Below are 19,678 nucleotides of genomic sequence, written 5' to 3' on the forward strand. Positions count from 1 at the left end.
TGGTTGTTTCAGTGTTGTTTGGCGTCTTTTGTGCTGAGCTCTCAGCAGAGAAGAGGTCTAAGAATATTATCCTACAGTGAGTGGATTTTGGGGGCAGCTGCTTTATTGTGTTTGACCAATTACGAGGGGAAAGTCTGAGCCAACTTTTTTGTTCCAGTCCAGCTCTGGCCACTGGCCACGTACATCATTCATCCAAATATCTGCAGCGGAATCACTCGTGCAAAGACTCTGAATAATATCACTCAGAGGGAGGAACTGAAACATGCAAGTCAGCACTTTTTTTTTCTTTTTGTGACCACGGCTGAGGCTGTCATTAGAGTAATGGAGCACAGTTATCTATCAAAGGCTCTTCTGCTGATATAAAACATGAAACACTCGCTGCAGAGGGTGGAACAACACATCAAGTGATCTACAAGATTAATCCATCCACCATTATTTTAGAAAGATTTTATCTAAAGTTATCTAAGGACACAATAAAGAGAGAGTTCACATAGAGTCACAACTTTCCTTTCCTTAAAGGCATCTGTGAAAAGAAAAAGAGGTGTGGTCATGGGCGACAGGTGGAAAACAACATGTTAAGATATCTGTAACCCTGTCACTGAGAGTATAAACACTGTGATGAGGCCAAAAGGGATGAGTCCCCTTAAGGAGTGCCTTTACATCCCTTAAGAGCAGAAATACCCTGTGCTTCTTTCAAATATAGAACATGTCAAGCTTATGACTGGTTTAAAAAAGGCAGAAATCAGCCAGAGAAGGTCCATGGGTTGGACTGGAAAACAGGCTGACAGAAATAATAATAATAAAAAAAGACTGTACTAGAGTTGGCAGGGTTTGCAACAGAAACAAAACTCAGGATAAGATACCTTTTCTGGCAGAAAATGTGTCGATCGATTCTTCTCGAGAAGTCAGTCAGCTTAAGTCCAGCAACACACAGAAAACCACAGTTCACAGAATATATCAGTAACTCTGTGTCTGAGAGGTAGGAGGAAAGCATGTAGATGGTACTGAGGCCAGCCTGCCAGCCAGAGAGGAGCTGTGGGCAAAAAGCTCGAATTAAACAGCCTTGGCAAATAAAAGCAAAGAGTGGGTGACAGTTAACAGGGCTCTGGTGTTCATGTTGCTACATGGGCTGAAAGAAAGAGCAGTAAACAAAGTGGAGAGGACTGGAAACACCACATATGACAGTGAGACCACGTATGGAGAGAGCACAGCCATGTCGATCTCTACTGGGGTGACAAATTAAGAAATTAATGATGTAGAAAGAGACAATTTAGGGAGCAGTGAAGGCAGGATCCGGCAGATGAGAGAGGGTCAGAACATCCTGAGGAACTAACTCAGACGTGATATTACAAGGAACCTTTAAAGCTTGTTACAGGATTGTTTGGTTCAGAAAAAAAGAAGTGCAACTCGAAGACCAAAAAATAAGAGGCAGAGGAACAATTACAGAAGTTAATTTAAAAACCTTACGCGATTACAGGGAGAAATAGAGAAATGGGACTTTCTCAGGCTGGAGAAGACTTTACCCATCTCACATCCAGGGGGCCAATTAGAGCCCCTGTACCAAACTTATGAAATGAAACCTGATGTACTTAAATTCTTGTTCAGAATAGTTTGAGAATAACAATTAATCCCAGTAAAGTGGATATGGGGGAATCCTAATCCCAGCTTTAAGTCAGTTTCAGAAAACTTTGAGGACTGCTCTGCTGCTGTTTTTGGCCAGAACAACCTTGAAAAATGTATATTTAATTTGAATGAGCTTAAAACTTGGGTAAATAAGATGAAATTAGACCACATCCCTGAAAACAGAAGGTCGGGTTTTCAAAATTATTTGCAGAGGTTAGGGGTAAGGTAGAGGCGCCAGTCGCTCAGTCCAAAGGGATTTGGCTCGGGAACAGGAGGGTATCCAGCTCGAGTTCTGGTATAGACCACATTAAACCGAGCTGTTAGCTGCCTGTTGGGAGTTTGGCAGCTCCCTTCGTTCTGATATCTCTTCGTTAGTGAATTTCTTTAGGATCCTGTTTGTGCTTGATCATGTAAATTAGCCTTTATGTGTAGCACGTTCAACTCCAAAGGGAAAAACAAAGTTTTCCCATGGGGGTTAGTAAAGTAATCAGGGTGTACTATTTTCCCCACTGGCATTCATAAAGGTAATTAAAGTACCTGTACGAGCTCAAATTGAGTGGTTGAGATGAGATAGCCAATCAGAGCCTACATAAATTATATAGTATATACCAATTACCAGTAACCGCTGAAACCATTAGCCTTATGCTCCGATTCCCTTGTTGATTCTCTACATCACCCTGGAGTGCCTGGAACTTACATTGTATGCAAAGATTTTGACTCATTTTTATTTATTTATATCCAGACATATCCACATCCAGTGACTGATTTCATAATTATCGACTTATAAACCCATTAAAATGTTGTTCACACAGAAAACCTGTAAAGCCTGCTTTTTGCACAGAGAAAATTAACAGGAGGAACTGATCAGGGAATTGATAGTGGCACTGGTATCAAAAAAATCTTAACAATACCACTCACTCATTACCACAGAGTTTCAATGAAATAGGCTAAGAGGAAGATTATGGAAGAAACTCCATCTGTAAAGGATAGGTCAGTGAAGAGCTGTGGCTGATGGGGATAGGAACCTGAATAACAGTCAGGATGGAGAAGACGAGGTTCCTAGACTACCACTTTTATATGGACCATGTATTTCTGCTGTTTAATCTGTCTCCAGCAGTAAATCTAGTTGTTTTTGGATGATATGGCTATTGTTACTTTCTGAAATATCACTGCCAACAGTGGAAAGTCTAGAGAGGTTGGTTTATTTGTATTGTAGGTTCTTGGTGTCTTAGTAATTTGTCACTGTATGGATAAGTTAAACCTCATCAACCAATATCTGGTTAAACAGAGGAAACCAAGTCTGCAAAGGTTACATCAAAGATGATGTCAGTGAGAGAATACATGGTGTTTTGTAAATTGGTTCTCCAACTAAATGAAGGAAATGAAACTAACAAGACTGGCATTACAGGAAGAAAATGCATCTCTTTCAGGCTGGGGGGGTTTGGGCTCATCCCAGACAAACCAGTGTGGAGCAAATTAAAGAAGGAAACTGATAGAAGAACAGCTGCAGCACAAGGAAGTGACAGTGGTCCAACCAGGGAAAGTGTTTAACAGAGGAAGCTTAGCCGGAGGGACCTTCAGAGTATGGAGGAGAATTGAATTAAAATCCTGTAATGAGGAACTTAAGATGCCATCAACACAGAATCTACAACATTACATTGTGATCAGAGAAAGCAACTTTGAGTCACATTTTGTCAGACTATGAGATCAGTTTCTGTAAAGGTTAGTGGCGATATTGTTGGGGTTTGAAAAGCTCAGCGGAAAGAAAAGGAGGAGACGAGGTGAACTCTGTGTGTAAAGGGAGCAGCCACTGACCTTGTTAAGAGGGAGAAATATGAAGGAGACTGATTTTTAAGCAGGTGTGAGGCAGGTCGCCTATAGGGTTCAAGTGACTGGGAGCAGCAGGTAGTTTTAAGAGGTGAACTTGTTTTTCTGTTTTAAATTTCACTATCCTGAGACCTGGCATTGTGCTACGGTCCACCAGTCAGTGTTAGGTTTATCTTATAGAATATAAAAATAATATAAAATAAAGCCCTAGGAGGACAGGGTGGAGGAGGAATTTGAAAGTGAAAAGCAGAGCTGGCAGCAGAGACCGAACAGTGAGGACAGAAAGTTCAGGTTCTTCTGGGAGAAGTAGGATGCAGAGGGTTCATCGCACGATCAACTGTCTCATTACCGAGCGAGTTTGGAGTGCTTCGACAGAGTTTGGAGGAAATACAGTAAAGAAGATGTCAGACAAAGAAGTTAAAAGAAGTCAGTGGATGTGGGTGAGAAGAATTCATGTCAGCTGGGGCAAAACAAAAGTCAAAGAAAAGCGTTTGTCTCTCTCTTCTCTTCTCTTTCCTCTTCCCTCATTAAATTAGGGGAGTACAGAGGGTAGAGCGTTTTAATAACTGCTGCTTTTACAGACATATTTCAGAATCCTCCTTTGATGATTTCAGGCAATGTGGAAATAGGTTTTAGTTTTAACATTTAACCAGTCACCGTTAAATGATTCCCTTCAGAGATGCACACTTACTGCAGCTTGAAAAAGGCAAAAGACGAAAAGACAGTCAGTGAATCTGTGAGACAAACTTGAATGTGAATTGCTAGAAAATAGAAATACGTTCAGACAACTACCCTGGATAAATAAGGATTAGATTCACGTAACCGTAGTCTGTTTTTCTGTCTAAATACTGGAGGTATATTTATCGTGATAGTCAGCATGGTAAAATGACTCCAGCTGCAGTGGGTTTTAGGACCTTAATCCAGGTCTTTGAGGCGAGTGGGCTTTGTTATGAAGCCAACATAATGCAACGTGTCATAAAACCAAGGCACCAGTATTTTTTTTTTTTCGATACATTTGCTCTACCAACCGATCATCTTTCAGGGACAAATAAAGTTGAGCTCTCTTCTTTCTCCAATAAATGTGTGGTAAAAGCTTATCCTTAAACACAAACTGTTTGATTTGCTGGGTTTTTGTCTTTTCATTCCTGTCCTAATGTCAGATGTCTCTCCCTCTCTTAGCCTAAGAATACAAGTCTGCCATCAGTACAGTTTGTGGTAAAGTTTAAACCCATGACTTCCCTGTGAAGTGTATTTGTCCAACCTAAAGGTCCTGTAAAATGTTTTCACTGGTCATTAAACAAACTGAAATCAATATCCCCGCTTTATAGTGACCTAACAAGACTATAGAGGATAACAGGGGCTGATTCACCATGGTTAATGTGAATGTCTGAAAGAACAGACAGGGGGTAGAGGTCAGTTCACAGAATTAGCTGCACACTGTGGATACAGCACCCATTCACATGTCCTATGACTAAACTAGAAAAGCACTCAGAGAGTGCAGACCACTGCCAAGCATATTGTGATTGTCACCAACACTTTAGTCCTACTTTAATGTTATACTCCCTTTCAGCAGACTGTCTGCTACAATTTGGTGTTAGTTACAGGTTTGTACGATAATTTGTTTCCTGACCGTGTTGAAAACGATGATGAACCAGTACATTTTTCATATTCCAGATCTTAGTATCCAGAATATTGGCAGGATCTGGATCATACTTTTACATCTGTCAGAAATTATGGTGACCTTGTCTTGTATTGTTTTACAAAGCAATCCGACCATTTATCGTGGAGTTATATACTTTATGGTGAAAACAGCCCTATCTCACAATGATAAAGAACCCTATAAAAAAATCCTGGATCCAGACAGTGATCAGGATCACCTCCAAAATTTAATCATTTCTTCCTTATCACATTTTGAACCTTTCCTGAAAATTTCATCAAGAGCTGTTTGTTACTTTTTGAGTTATGTTGTTCACAGACAAACAGACAATCTCTCCCAAAACAAAACCTCCTTGGCAGAGGTAACAATTTGGTAAAAAACAATAAAAGCAGGAAGTTCCTCACAGCAGCTTTAAGCGGACAATCAACTGGAAAACTTTTTAAGTCAATGGAGTCTGAATAAAAAGCAAGCCAGAACAAAAGTTTTAGTGATCGAACCAGGAAGATCCAAAGCACCAACAGCCTGAAGTTTATGTCATTTCTCACTGTTGGTCTCTTACACCTCATTATGCTGCCAGAAGATTTTATTAATAGGCAGGTGGGCAAAACCAATTACGGCCAACACACTGTCATTACTTATCTTATTTCAATTTGCCGAGTGTTTAGTCACAACATTTTTTAAGTGTGGCAGGCGTCATACATTATGGATTTTAAGAGAGGCGGGACTGCTTTGCTGCATCTGCTCCCTGAATTAGATTCTTCTCTGTTTCCTAGTGAGGATGCAAAAATAGGAGGAAGAAAACATTTCAGTTACTCACCCTAAGGGTGAGAATACATCTGTTGCCCCAGTTGCAAACAAATTTAACCCCAATTACAACACAGCACCTAAAACATACCAAAACAAGCGTACTCATTTGGCAAAGTGGTCACATGCTGATATGTGAAAGGCTAGGTGAATATTTCTTTTTCCAAGGGTCTGAATCACAAGCCTTGTCCTCTTTCTTTTATTGTTATGACTCCAGCTCCCTGAAAACTAGCTTTTTTTATTGTGCCTTCAGAAAACATTTGGCCATGGCTGCCGATATGAGGACCACACAATTTCTTTCTCTCTCCATACCAAAATTAGAAATGTTGCAGATGCCTCCTTCAGCCAGTATCATGTCCTAAAATAATCATTGTAAGATAAATAACGCCTCAAGCCAATTCAGATTTTCAAGACAAGGTAACTTTTTCATTGTGAGATCATTTTATCTACCTGTGTGCCATCTTTGGCAGGACACCCAGGTCATAACTTGTCTTTTTTTTTTTTTTGCTTCAAAGGCGTTCACTGAACAAGTTAGGCCTATGTGATTCTGGTCTCACTAGAATAAAGTGTCACTGTATCAATGATTTTGAAACATTTCTCAATGGCACAAAAGACAATATTTTGGTTATGGAAGACAAAAATAACTGCTTATACTGTAAACACAGAGCGATTCCTATTTTTAAGTAGGAACTAACACAACCAGAAACAGCTCATCATTCAGAGGAAGCTGTGAACTGCTGAAAATGAAGTTTGACCTGACCACAGCAGGACTCCTGAAAGCTTTCCTGGCAGAATTGTGACATGAGGTGAGGTCAATAAATAAGCTTTTATTTCCCAGTAAAAAATGTTGACAGCAAACATTCAAAACACAAGCTCTGCCTTGTTATAGATAGACTACTAGAAAGCTGTTGCTCAAATGAATGTTGCCTTTCTCTGCCTGCATTGTTTTGGCCTGTATCACTTTGCTCTGCTCCTTTACATCAGTCTGTGTGTCTGTCTGGCGATGTGCTATGAGTTACCGGGCAGATACAATAAAGCAGAATGGGGAAGGCTCGCATCATTAGAAATGCACTGATGTTTTTCTATTAACTTATTGGATTTGATCGAGATGTGAAAGACGAGCAGTGTAAAAGTAACTGATTGTCAGGGCAGAGGAAAGTGCTGCTGAAGGCTGCTCCAGGGAGGCTTGTTGCATGCCTCAGCGGGAAAATGTCACCATATGCGGGCGGCAGTTCGCCGGGGAGCGGGTAAGAGAAAGGGAAAGAGTGGTTGAGTTCAGGGTCCGTGGGCGAGTATCCCGGCAGCTCGCTTGACGGGTGTCCCCCACACTGTACCTCTGCAACCACCTCGTCAAACACATTAAAGACACCCAGATTGATGTAAGACACAGGCTGGAAATCAGCGGAGGAGCAGTCTCTCTCCTCACTGAAAATGATCGCGCCGGCGCGCTGCCTCTGAGACTGTCGGCTCCTTGCAAACTGCGCCCTTTTGTACCTTTTGATGACCACTAGGTTGATGAGCCCGAGGACGCACTCCAAGGTGCTGAGAACAGTGGAGAGGACCAGAGCCCGCTGGTAATCCCTCAGCTTCTCGCAGGCAGGGTTCCAAACAGCTGACTGGAAGCAGTGATGGAAGTATTTCCTCCCCACTAAAGAAGCCGTGTCCCCGTCCACAACCGCACCGGAGAAAGCTGTGAGCACCCCCAGCAAGAAGACGACAACGCCGAGGAGAAAGAAATTCCTGCAGCCCGGCTTCTCCCTGCGACAGAGCAGCGCGGACCCCAACAACACCTGCCCCATTCCCACAAGTAGCCCAGAGTAGAAAGCCCCGGCCGCGACACCGAGTTGGAAATGCGCTTTCATTGTAGAGCCCAGCGAGATGCACCTTAATCCAACGACAACTTCGCACAGGGCGCACACGAAGAGGATGGTGCCGGAGAAGACGGTGCACAGTCCTTTACCACTCAACTTCATTATATTCCACCTCTACCGCACTCGATCCCTCTCCCTTCGTCTTCATCCTCCCTCGTCTCTACCGGAGGATTTCTCACACTGGGGCATTATTTACCGGTGACTCCTCCGGTTCAGGGCAGGCAAATTTTGCCGCTGCAGCGTCTGCTTTGCATCCCCACCGCTTCACAGGAATGTATAAACCACGGATACAAGAAACATTTTTCTTCCGTAGCTTCTTAGCGATAGTTCCTCTTCAAAACATGATCAAAAAGCCCCGTCAGGCTGCTGAAACGCGCTCCCAACCTGAAGTTTTTTCCTCTTTTCCTCCTCTTAAAGAGGAAGCCTCATCTGCAGTCAACACATCGCTGTGTGGCGTCTTGAGGCAGAGAAGGGGCGGCTGCTCTAGCTGAGGAAGTATGAGGGTCCTCTGAGCCAATGACCCATGGGTCCCGAAATTTCTGCAACACCCCACAATGACTGTAAAGGTGTCTGAGCTTAATGCCGTGCTGCGTGGATGAGGAAAAGGGAGGGCGTGATTTGCAGGAATAAATTACATCCATCTATTAAAGATAATACATTCACAATGAAATCCATTTGATAAATGGAAGAGGGAGTCAGTGAATAATTCACCCTGGTGGTAAACTTTATGTCTGGATATGTGAGTTTGAGTTTGAGTGAATTTTGATTTCTAAACACATAGTTTATCCACTGGCTTTGAACACACAGTGAAACGTCAGCCTCCGTGCGCTGTCCGTGGTGCTGAAAAACGCAGCCTGGGCCAGATGACAGCTGACTCCTCTACAGCTCTTATCCCAAAGCAGCCTTCTAGGAATTACTGCAAGAATAGTGGAACTTAGGAGAAACGTGACTTTTCACGTTTTGTTTGGCACATAACTAATAACGTAATGTAAGGGAAGGAGAATTACTGCAGCTTGTTTTTGTGTTTGTTGTTGATAACGATGATTTTCGGGATTTTTTTTTTGTTTGTTTCTTTCTATCTCTTCCATTTTCCCCCTTTTTTGTGTTTCTTTCTTTTTTTTTTTCTTTTTGAGGAGGTTGGCGTGATGGAGGCTGTGAAGGCCAGAGATAATTAAAAAGAGAAAAGAAAAAATGATAACAGAAGAATTTCATTTCCTTCACTCACACACACACACACACACACACACACACACAAAAACAAAAAAAAAGAGAAAAGATCTGCTCTGAATCATCTTGAGTCAATACTGAAATGTTTAACCGGCCTCAAATTTGTACAGCCCACAGTCTTTCAGTAAATGAGTGTTTCTTCCCAGACAGGTGAAAAGCACAGGTGTCCACTGTATACTAGACAGGAAGGTGGTTTTGATCAGCAACAGAGCAGGAGGCAGAGTTCAGGTGCAGTCTTGTCCTTGGTGCGCAAAGGTCTAACACGGGGTGTTGTGTGCTGGCTCTGATGCTAGAGAGTCACAAAGGGTCTTAGGGAAGTCACATTCAGCAGCACTGTGCAAGACTGGGACAGAGCTGGCATGAATGTTAACCTTTAAGAGGGGGGAAACATTCTGACTCAGTTTGTGGCATAAATATAAAATGCTGTCACTACCTTTGCATGGTTAAGTACAGGAAAATGTGTATCAAAAGAGCGCATTCTTCAAGAAACCAAGTAAAACACAAAAAACAGCATTCAGTCAGTTTAGCATGTCCTGCTTATAAGCCTTAAAGAAAGATGTGCCTTGAATCATTCTTAAATATTATTTTCTTTACCTAAAACACACATACACTCAAAGTTGGGCTGTTTTTATTTTGTTTGTTTTGATTGTTTTTGGTTGCACAAATAGACTTAAAATCTTGATGTTTTTCAGCTCATGGCAGTCAATCACTCACTGTCCTGTAAATTTAGAAGGTTCTTCTCTCAAAACCAAAGAGATTGATCAGCTTAGGGGCTGATAAGTCCCATAAAGTACCAAGTCTGCTATAGGCAGGAGTGGACCATTTAAAAGTCTTACAAACACAGTCTGATCAACAGGATGCAGACTGATGGATGGTGTTTGTTTACTGACAGCTGGATACTTTTGAAGGAGAAGCTGGGTCAGGATTTGGGTTTTTGACTTAATGAACCAAACATTTACTTCAAGCTCGTGCTGGCACTGAAGAGCTGCACCAGGGAACACTCTGGACCATCAATTCATCATAATGAGCCACCTCATTGACTTTACCAGTACAGCCAGAACTTGTGTGTTTGTGTGTGAGTGTTTCAAGGGGCTCTGATGTGTGTGTGTGTGTGTGTGTGTGTGTGTGTGTGTGTGTGTGTGTGTGTGTGTGTGTGTGTGTGTGTGTGTGTGTGTGTGTGTGTGTGTGTGTGTGTGTGTAGGAGTAAGTCTACAAGTAGGTTTACAAATAAGACAAAGTTCAGTGAAGTATGTGTTGAGCTAATGAACTAATAATTGGGTAAGTGACTGGCTTTTAAGCTGTAAAGTAACTCTCATTAAAATCAGTAAAAGTCAATGGCTTTGGCACCAGAGATCCAGCTTTACAGTGCAGCTACAATAGCAGCGCCAGGCCAAAACCCTGTAAAACCCTTTACTTACCCTAGACCTGTATATCATAATGTATAAATATGTATTGATGAATTAAAGCAGTATATACCACGCTTAGCTGTAACAGCCGCGAACTTGGCAAGTCTGAAGTTTTGACTCTGAACTGTCCAGAGACGATGCCGTGGGAAGAAATGCAAAAAAGAACAAAAGGGAAAGGTGGTAGAGAAGAAAGAGTCTCCTTGAAGTTGCACCAATCAATATTTTTGGCCTGCCAAAAAAAAGTAGTGCACAGGCGAGCCCTGTGAGGGATTTTCTGACCAAAGCATTTCTAGGTCTAGCCTCAAAGTGGAAGCTAAAGTCAAGCCTGTTCTGGCAACCCTGGGTGTGTTGGTCTTAAAATGAGATTTGATTATAGAGAGGCATTGCTCCCTTTGCATAGCTCTCAGGTCCCACATCTTTGGGACTATCCACGACAACAAGCTCCTCTCTCTGGCTTGAAATCTTTATGTCCCATTTAAGATAAAAACCATAACTTCATGGAAGTTTTTGAGCTCTCTCATTTCACATGTTCCTCTTGATCATGGCTGTAGATCGCCTGGAGCTGCCTGACTCCAAGTGCTTCAACCAAAAACACCTGTTTTAACATCATTACCCCTGTTATCATACTAAAGACAGTCTCAGATTTACTCCATTTGTTTAACTCATATTACTGAAGCTCACCATTGTCTTTTGTAACTACTGATTTTGGTCCTGTAATCAGTTACATTATCCCACAGTGCAGCCAAACCTGTCCTCTGCATGAACGCCTGCACTATCAATCATTTACCTCCCTCTCAAAACCCCCGACCTTCCTCTAAAAACATGATGGAAACGCTTCAGAGATGTTCTCCTTCACAGAACTTTGTTTCCTTGAATATATTTCATACATTTTGGTGGAAAACAGCTGGCTCTGGTTAAAAACATCAGCGTGGCACTTCCACAAAAATGTTCAACTCAACTCATCTTCATTTGTCCCCAAAGAGCAATTGGTTTTGCAGCAAGGTATAAGACATAGAAAGCACACAATACACAGTAAAAACAAAGACGACAGACCTTTTTTAAAAGATAGTGCGGTAAAAGGTGCTGAGTACAGCAGAGCTGGAGAAGAATAGAGCTCTTAGACTGGTATTCTAGCAGCATCTGTTCCTTTAAACAACATCCAACAATAAAAGTGCTGCGTCAATTTTAACTATAAATAAGTTCCTGGACTTTATTACAGATAAAGGACACTAGAGCAAATCGCAAGGTACAGAATGTATTCAGTAAGTCTCTTTGATACTGCTGTGTTATTTATTTTTGTGGTTTTTAGGTCTGTTGAATTGTAGGATATGTGCTATTTTCACTCTGTTTTTCTCCTCCACCTTTTTGTTTTGTTTTGTTTTGCTCCTCTCAGAGATGCAGTATGTAACATCTGATCAAGGACTACAAATGGAAACAGCCTTTTGTACAACTCTGACATAGTAACAGAAATAATGAGTAATGTACATTGACCTTTTAAATGAAAAACAAAAAAGTGTAAAAATTCAATGTTGTCATGATGTGCGACCGTACCTCTGGCTGCCCCTTAGACTCTCCTGCAGGTCAGAAACCGTAGATGTTCTGCTCTTACTGTCCTCATGATATTAGCTGCTGTTTTCAGTCTTGTCCATCATCAATGACTCAAAAAATGGAGAGAGAAGAATGGAGAAATGATGGTCATGGTCATTACATGTTGAAGGATTCTTCACGTCAAGTAAGTCTTTGTCTTCACTTGTTGAATGTTTCTTTCTATCATCTTAAAGTGTCCGGTCAATCTTCAGGTTGATTAGTCCTTGCCGTGAGCTGCAAGTCCTGCACCAAAATTATACAACTGAGGACAGGAAGACGGTGGACAACCTTAAAAATCAAGTTCAGGTCTATGCTGACAAGGTGGCTCAGGACCAGGGCACCATGGCGGCTATGACAAAAGAACACAATGCCCTGCTTCAGAAGATGGCAGAATCCTCAGAAGTAGGAATAGTGCAAAGCCAGAGTAGCCAGAACAATATCGAAAGTACAGGGCAGAGGATTGAGGCTCTACAGCGCGAGCTTCAGGAGCAGATGACCTACACTGACAAAACTTCACAAGATCAGGCTGCTCTCTCATCTCTATGAGCCGATCACAACGCCCTGCTTCAGAGGACAACAGAAGACAAGGCTACCATGGAAGTCATGATGAGGGAACACGACGCCCTGCATAAAAAGATGGCAGAAGAGACAAACCTACCTGGCTAATCTTAGGCAAAGGTCCTGTCTGGCACCTTGTTGAAGCATCTCATCTGTCCTCATCGAGAGGGGTCCTGTCTTCTTGATGGAGGATCCTTTCTGTCTTCATGAATGAGGGGTCAACAGCCCTCCCTATGTCTATGTCCTCACCAATCTCACCAGACCGGAAGATCGCAAAGAAAAGTTGACCCACCATGCTTCAATCAGTGTTGTCCATAAAAGTCCTCTGTCCAGATGTCCAGGCCTTAATTGTTAAGGCCTTCATTATGATGTATGAGGTGTTGTCAGCTCTGCCAGACACAACAGCCAACTGAGGCATAACCAGTACCACCAAACATTCCAGGATCTAAGAAATGCCAATTTATCCACCATGCATGAAATTAAAATACGGTGGAGAGTTTTTATGCTGTTGATAGATGACACCACATTATGAAGTGTTGAACTTTTCAGGTGTACATCAGAGGATGTCTTTCTACATCAATAAGTTATCTGTGCAAATGAACAGCGCCACATTAAGAAGAAAAACAATCGTTTCCTCGAGTCATCTGAGAGTGATGGAGTTGACAATGAAAGGGAAGGTGATAAAAACTTTGCCTGGGATGTTCCACTTTCAGTCGTCTTTATTTAATCACTTAGCATCAATACCTTAAGAGAGGACGGGTGTTTGGCTGCACTCTGTTATTTGCTTTTGCTTAGCATGACACTCAGACTAAAAGGGAACTTTAAAAGATGTTTGGACTTGAGCTGTGTTCAGTCTGCATTTTAACAACAGTCCATCGGGGATCTTTTTAGTTTCTGTCAGGGTTTTACCAGAGGGAAGAAATGCTTGAAGTGATTCAGCAGGTATCCGATCTGTTTTGTTTTAAGGCCTGAAGCTGTATTCATGTTCAAACTTGGCACTTTGGATCATGGAGTGTTTGTTTGTTTTGACAGTCTTTCACACGCATTCAAATTGGCCCATAGCAACAATAAGAGCTACCTCTTTTCATCAGTTAGCGTGGTGTAAATCTTGCTTCTCAGAGGCTGGATAAATGCCCTGGAGAATCCCTGGGGTCTGTTACAGTCATAACTGCTGATAACATGAATTTAACAATCACAAAAGGTCCATACAGGGAGGATGTGGAGTCCTAAACCATAATACCAAGTATTTATGGGAGCTGTAAACACACACTGCTGACAAACCAACCGCTTAGTAACAATCTGGAGGGTCAGATTGTGTTTTAGTGTCAGCAGGAGTGGAAACAGCTGCATCAAGAGAAGGAAGCTATTTTCAAGCTCCAAGGGAGTTCAGGACACCAGACAAACATCGATACACATTCAGTACACATACTGCTGTGCTGGTGAAGTTCAGGGTTTCTCTTTGCAGCACAGCTCGGGGGACTAAAGCAGAACTCTGCTCCACAGCAAGCTGTTCACTGAAACACACGCATGGTTTGGGAAAGGAGAGATCTGCTGTGAGCTGTCACTGATCGCTGTGCAGCTGTTTATCTGATCCCTCCTGTCCGTTAAACAATCAAATCAGATTCTCTACATTTTAAAAGATGACAAAATATTTATTAATGAGCAAACAAGAAGCAACACTAGCAAAAGACAAATGTCCAGATGTATCACACATGACCAAAGCTGTGTAGTGGAGTGAGAAAAGATGACAACATCAACATACAGTATAATACAGCTTCTCCATCCTGTGTCTGAAATGGAGCTCAGCTTCTCTGTTCCTCATAATTAATCTCAGCTAAGTTCTTATTTTATCTCCATCTGTTTGACTCCACTTCTTTTCAAGTTAAGTTAGTGATTACCCTTACAGTTTAACAGGGAACAGAAACATCTCTTCTGATAGTATTTCTGAAGCAGGACAGAAGTAGGAATAGTGCAAAGCTTGTACAGGTCTAGCTCATGGCCGGTTTTTCAGATTCAGGGACTGACAGGTCTGGATCATTTGCCTGAGGCTCATTGAAGGGATCACTGATTCCACATTTGCTCTTTAAAGAACGTCCCAAAAACAGCCAGTACTCCTTGCGGATGGTATCCTTCTCTCGTGCCAGAAGTTCACAAATCTGAAAAGAGAAGAAACAAACACAAAGACAGTCAGAAAGCAAAACTAACAAAGATATTAAAGGGGCTGTGAGAAGTTTGAAAGTGGTCTTGAAAAAGTCTTCCTTCCAGATATACGCCTGATCATAATCCACTCTTTGAAATGAGATTATCAGCACCAGTATGGTTTATTTTGAAATGCTACTTCTTAGCTTCCCAATCTAGTCAAGCAAGACTGAATTGGCAATACCACAGCAGCTGATAAAGTTTAGAAGCGAGAAGAGAGATCTGTGTGTTTCTCTGCTGAAAAATGATTTCTGTGACTAATTTTGTAGTGATGGTGGACACTGGGGCCTAACTGTCAGACAGAAAAAAGACAGAAGAAAGATAAGCGGGAGAGAGATACAGCCCAAGCTAAAGGCTTAACACACAAGTTAAGCTGTTTGTGATAATGTTCATTCCAACCCACAGTCAGCAGTTATTCTGCAGTGGTCTGTTCAAACTTGAGAGTCTATCAATAAAATGAAGAGTGAGGTTACATTAGCTCTGATTGGTAGATGACTGGCAGGACATAGCTAACCAGGATTTACTAATGTTACACATCACAGACATGTCTTAGAGCACTGCGCTGTCAGCGCTACACATGGATGGCTACTAGACTACTGTACGAACTGAAAGTTTGCTTGCTCACGTTTTAACACCGGGCTGCTAGTAGCGCAGCATATAGCCGGCTACTGATGTACAGTAAAAACTTAAAATGTTTGCTTGTGGTCATGTTTCAAACAACAGGGCTACGTAACTGTTCGGAAAGATACCTTACCTCTACCTTTACGAACAAAGAACATCTTTATGAACAAAGAATATCTTTACGAACAAAGAGCATCTTTACAAACAAAGAGCATCTTTACAAACAAAGAATATCTTTACGAACAAAGAATATCTTTACAAACAAAGAACATCTTTACGACAGTGTGTGCAATTCCAGGCCAGAAGGTGGCGAGGCAGTCCAACTAAAACAGATCCTCCTCATGACATCTTTAACCGTTTAGAAGTTTAAGTTTCCATTTTGATGTAAATTTTCACTTACTTCGAGAGCTTTTCTTAAAGTTTCCTTTCGTTCCTCTTCCTCCATATTTTCTTTCTGGCTGCTAGACTCCAAAGCGTCCTCGTAGCAATCAAACAGAAACGCTAGAAGATAAGATGAACAATGCGTCTCCTTCAGCTCAAGGATCCTTTCAAGTAAACCCGGCTGAGACGACAGACCTCTGTCCTGCAGCATCCTGGAAAATAAATCGAGAAGGAATACTAAAGTGAGCTTCTCTATTCAAAATACAGTTCACAAGTTTTAATGTTGAGTTTTTTCCACAAGCATATCAGACCAAGGGAGGAAATGAACATATTTCATTTGAGGAGACCACTTTGGATTGATCAGGAAAAAATGTATTTCATCAGAGAAAGGACAAAGCCTTATTATAAATGAGCAATGTAGAAACTCGTTCTGAACACCTTACCCTTTCAAATAGTTCCACACGCTTTCATTGTGGGGAGCCTTTCGGACCTGGTTCAGACAATACCTTACACAAAGAGAAACATGTAAGCAGAAACCAACCAATGCATCATAGCTGCACAGAAGAGAGACATGCAGTGTTTAGAGGGATTTTGTTCAGCTTAAGAGGAGCTAAACTCACTAACTAACTGTATAAACTTTTTGATGAGTACTCACTCAATCTCCCTCTCTACTACAGCTGGAGCAGAGAATCCTGTAGTGTGAGAAATAACAAAATGTCTCTGGTTCCATGCAGAGTTATTTCTCACATCTTCCTCCAAGAGACCCTCCACAAACTCCAGCTCATTGTCCCAAAGTTTGTACTCCTGGAAAGGAAGCAAGAGAAATGTTGGCAACAATCTTATGTTTGGGAAGTCAAGCCCCCACCCTGCATGAGTCAAACATGAACTGAGGAGGAGACAGAGGCCTGAAAGTGGGACATGCTCCTGACCTGAATGACCCACTGTCTGTGCTGCCAGGCGTGGTAGTTCTTTGCATCCTGGCTGAGAATGTCGGCAATAAACTCTAATTCCTCTGACGGATCATTCAACCACTCCACCACCATACGTCTGTGATGCCTGAGAGAGATGTTTTAATAGTTAGGATTTTATTTTGAGCACAACTCCAACCAGTAAAACAGCACTTTGTTTCTGATATTTGACTAAATACAAAATTAATTTTCTAAACAAACACTTCAAACATGATCTGATCATCAGTACTGTCTCCTTTTTCAGTGACTTCAAACAAATAGCTCACACTTATTTTGCCAGCTCTCACCAGACTTGGTAGTTTTTGGGTTGCTCCTCTATGATGGCAGTGATGTACCTCATCTCCTCCCTCAGGTCCTTTGATAGAGCTTGTAGCAGTACTCGCCTGTAGTGCCTGTACATATTCAAACAAAAGACGTCTTTAAACGAAGCTGTAAGATTAAATCTGAACAGAGAAACTGAGAGGCTGTAATTACATTGTGTGTTGCGCAACAATGAAACTGCTGAGATGGCAAAGCGCATCAAATATCTCGCACTCATCGTGAACAATAAACACTTTTAACAACACACTAATTACATCCATAAACACTAACAACAGAGACTGTTTGCATCTGTAAACGCAAAGCACTTTCTGTTATCTGCTGTTAATTTACAAAAGCACTGTCCAGCCCATTCTCCTCTGTTCCTATAATACATGAAGTGTCTCCAACATGAACAAACTCAAACACTTCACCCCAGACATCCCTTCTACACATTATTTTCACAGCGTCTACAGATCCCTGGTGAGGAAACAAGCTTGGTTCAGTGGGAGCTTTGTTTGGACTGCTGTTTCAGTTGGAACAAAGCTCCCACTGGTAGTGTGTTAACATGTGGGTTCATGTTGGATGTATAGGTAGATGTGCACTGTTTGTTTGTCAGGTAGTGTGGGTGCTAGATAGTTATGCTTCATGTGTATGTATGCTCTGAGGCGACAAATTTCTAAATAAAAAGAAAATAAAGGGTCAGTCTGTCCATCCATGTATCTCTCTGAAGAATCTCTCTTTCCAAACTATTCTTAGAAGAATTTCATTAAATATATTTCAAAACAGGAAGTGGTCCATTCTGCTGTCATTCCCCACCCTGAAAATAGATACTGCAGCAAACTATAACAATGATTACTCACCAAACTGTGTAATTGGCAGCATTCAGCTCAATAGCTTCCGCTGTCAAGGCGAAAGCCCGCTCGCTTCTTTCATCATTCTTCAGGAGTGCACGAAAGTAGTCATAAACATCTGCAACTGTTGGAAGACATTACAAAATTAGAACAAGTTATCTGTCATATCCTCTATTACCAAATACAAAAAGATGTCAATTTTTTAATATATATTATTATAAGTACAGGGAAATTGTTCAGTCACTAATGTAGATGGATTAAAGTTATAGTCCACATTATGCAGCATTATTTTTTTTCTTTACTTTGTCAAAAAGCTTGAAATAGGAAGCACAGGTCCTCTGAATCACTGATCGAAGCACCCAATTTTTATCCAGTTCCTTTCACTTTGATTTATGTTGGGATTCATTTTGGAATTTTAAAGGAGTATACTTATTTATTTATTTATTTATTTTATTTGATCAACTGGGTTGTTGGATTTTTGTGTCAAGTGATTCTGCAGCCTGGAGTGATTTTACAATGTTTAACAGGTGATAGACCAATGGTATCATAAAGTATGGTAACTTGTTCCAAGCGTGTCATGGCAGAATCTATGGTTCGTTAATCTTTGCTAGTCTTTTTAACCTCTGCGTGTTTTTCTATGTGGACCGTCTAACTGATGACAGTCCAAACGAGCTTACACTTCTCAGAGTAGGCGATCTTCACAACGGGATTAGGTCCATCATCCTGGGGAACAGGATCCAGGTCAGCCCACTCCTTTCTGTCTCTAAAGCATGTAGGAAGAGAATAGATAACACTGGCTGGTAATCAATAATACTGTTTAACAGTAATCATAGGGGTATCACGTTATTTACAATGACAATTTAAGGATAAGTTGAAGCAGCGTTGAGTTGAAGTACCACAGAGAAATGTCGATAGTTAAACTAAACGTTGTTTACTATTTCACCCGATTTACCCTGATGTCGAATGCTTAATTATCTTGAAACTAGAGTTAACCCTCTCACTTACTCAAGTGAAATAAAAGTAGTACTTATTTTAAGAATAAAATCGTGTTGTTGTAAACTGAAGTTGATGGGTGTAACGTTAGCCACCGCTACAGCTACAAGGCTAAGCATCTCCACCCAAACATGTTTTTAAAAAAAACACTACCTGTAAAATATATATCGAGTCGGGTCGAAGTATTCATCACAGAAGTTGTCTTCAGTCTGTACATCAAAGTCCTTGTCCTCTTTGGCGTCTACAGGCTCATCTAAAGTTTCCAAGAGACCTGACATTGTGGTCTTAGTCACTGCTAGCTTCAGCACGTCCGTCTGTCTGCCGCGAGGAAGAGGATCACACAACTTCCGCTGCCTTCAGGAACTGCGGGAAATACGGCTTTCTGGCCCGGCGAGAATGGCTTCGAATAGACGTGGAGATGAATACAGTCCTAAAAAATAGTTTTTGTAAAATATGTGAAATCTCAGGCGACAGTGATACTTTTAATGTGTTAAATTGACTTTTTTCATATTCATTTTCCATTTTTTATGAATAAGTGATTGCCACACTCGTTCGAAAAAGGGGTTGAGTTTGTGCAGTGTTACATTAAATTATCAAGGTTTTTTTTCTTTAAGTTTGCCTCTGTGTAATGAATGGAGGCCAGTTTATCAAACCAATAGAGTAAAAAATACAGACACACAGCTAACTTCAATAAAAAATATCTTTAAATGAAACACCATGCCTTGAGGTAATATTTCATTTACAGGTAGGCTTAAGTTATTTTCAGTCAAAAGGCCAGCCTCAGCCATTGAAGAAAGGGTATTAC

The 19,678-nt window shown here is 41.3% G+C and overlaps 2 protein-coding genes across 2 annotated transcripts; both read right to left on the minus strand.

Moving 5' to 3' along the window:
• Positions 1-5,306: 5,306 nt before the first annotated feature.
• tmem271 (transmembrane protein 271) lies at positions 5,307-8,354 on the minus strand. The gene has a single exon (XM_074674389.1). It carries the CDS (start codon positions 7,882-7,884, stop codon positions 6,997-6,999), a length of 888 nt encoding a protein of 295 aa, XP_074530490.1. The 5' UTR covers positions 7,885-8,354; the 3' UTR covers positions 5,307-6,996.
• Positions 8,355-14,224: 5,870 nt separating this feature from the next.
• fnta (farnesyltransferase, CAAX box, subunit alpha) lies at positions 14,225-19,243 on the minus strand. Its single transcript, XM_074674197.1, has 9 exons — positions 19,027-19,243; positions 18,558-18,643; positions 17,890-18,004; positions 17,017-17,121; positions 16,691-16,817; positions 16,417-16,565; positions 16,205-16,267; positions 15,781-15,973; positions 14,225-14,716 (listed from the first exon to the last, which is right to left on the minus strand). Exons 1-9 carry the CDS (start codon positions 19,149-19,151, stop codon positions 14,549-14,551), a joined length of 1,131 nt encoding a protein of 376 aa, XP_074530298.1. The 5' UTR covers positions 19,152-19,243; the 3' UTR covers positions 14,225-14,548.
• Positions 19,244-19,678: the final 435 nt, after the last annotated feature.

The sequence above is a fragment of the Halichoeres trimaculatus genome, unplaced genomic scaffold (genome assembly GCF_033239565.1).
Source record: "Halichoeres trimaculatus isolate MK-OKI-2021-1 unplaced genomic scaffold, fHalTri1.1 fHalTri1_scaffold_7, whole genome shotgun sequence".
NCBI lineage: Eukaryota > Metazoa > Chordata > Actinopteri > Labriformes > Labridae > Halichoeres > Halichoeres trimaculatus.

Coding starts and splice junctions, on each gene's coding strand:
- tmem271 (XM_074674389.1), bottom strand. CDS start 7,884: ATGAAGTTGAGTGGTAAAGGACTGTGCACCGTCTTCTCCGGCACCATC.
- fnta (XM_074674197.1), bottom strand. CDS start 19,151: ATGTCAGGTCTCTTGGAAACTTTAGATGAGCCTGTAGACGCCAAAGAG. Junction 16,818..17,016: donor CCCAAAAACTACCAAGTCTG/GTGAGAGCTGGC, acceptor CATCTCTCTCAG/GCATCACAGACGTATGGTGG. Junction 15,974..16,204: donor GTGTGGAACTATTTGAAAGG/GTAAGGTGTTCA, acceptor TTTATTTTCCAG/GATGCTGCAGGACAGAGGTC.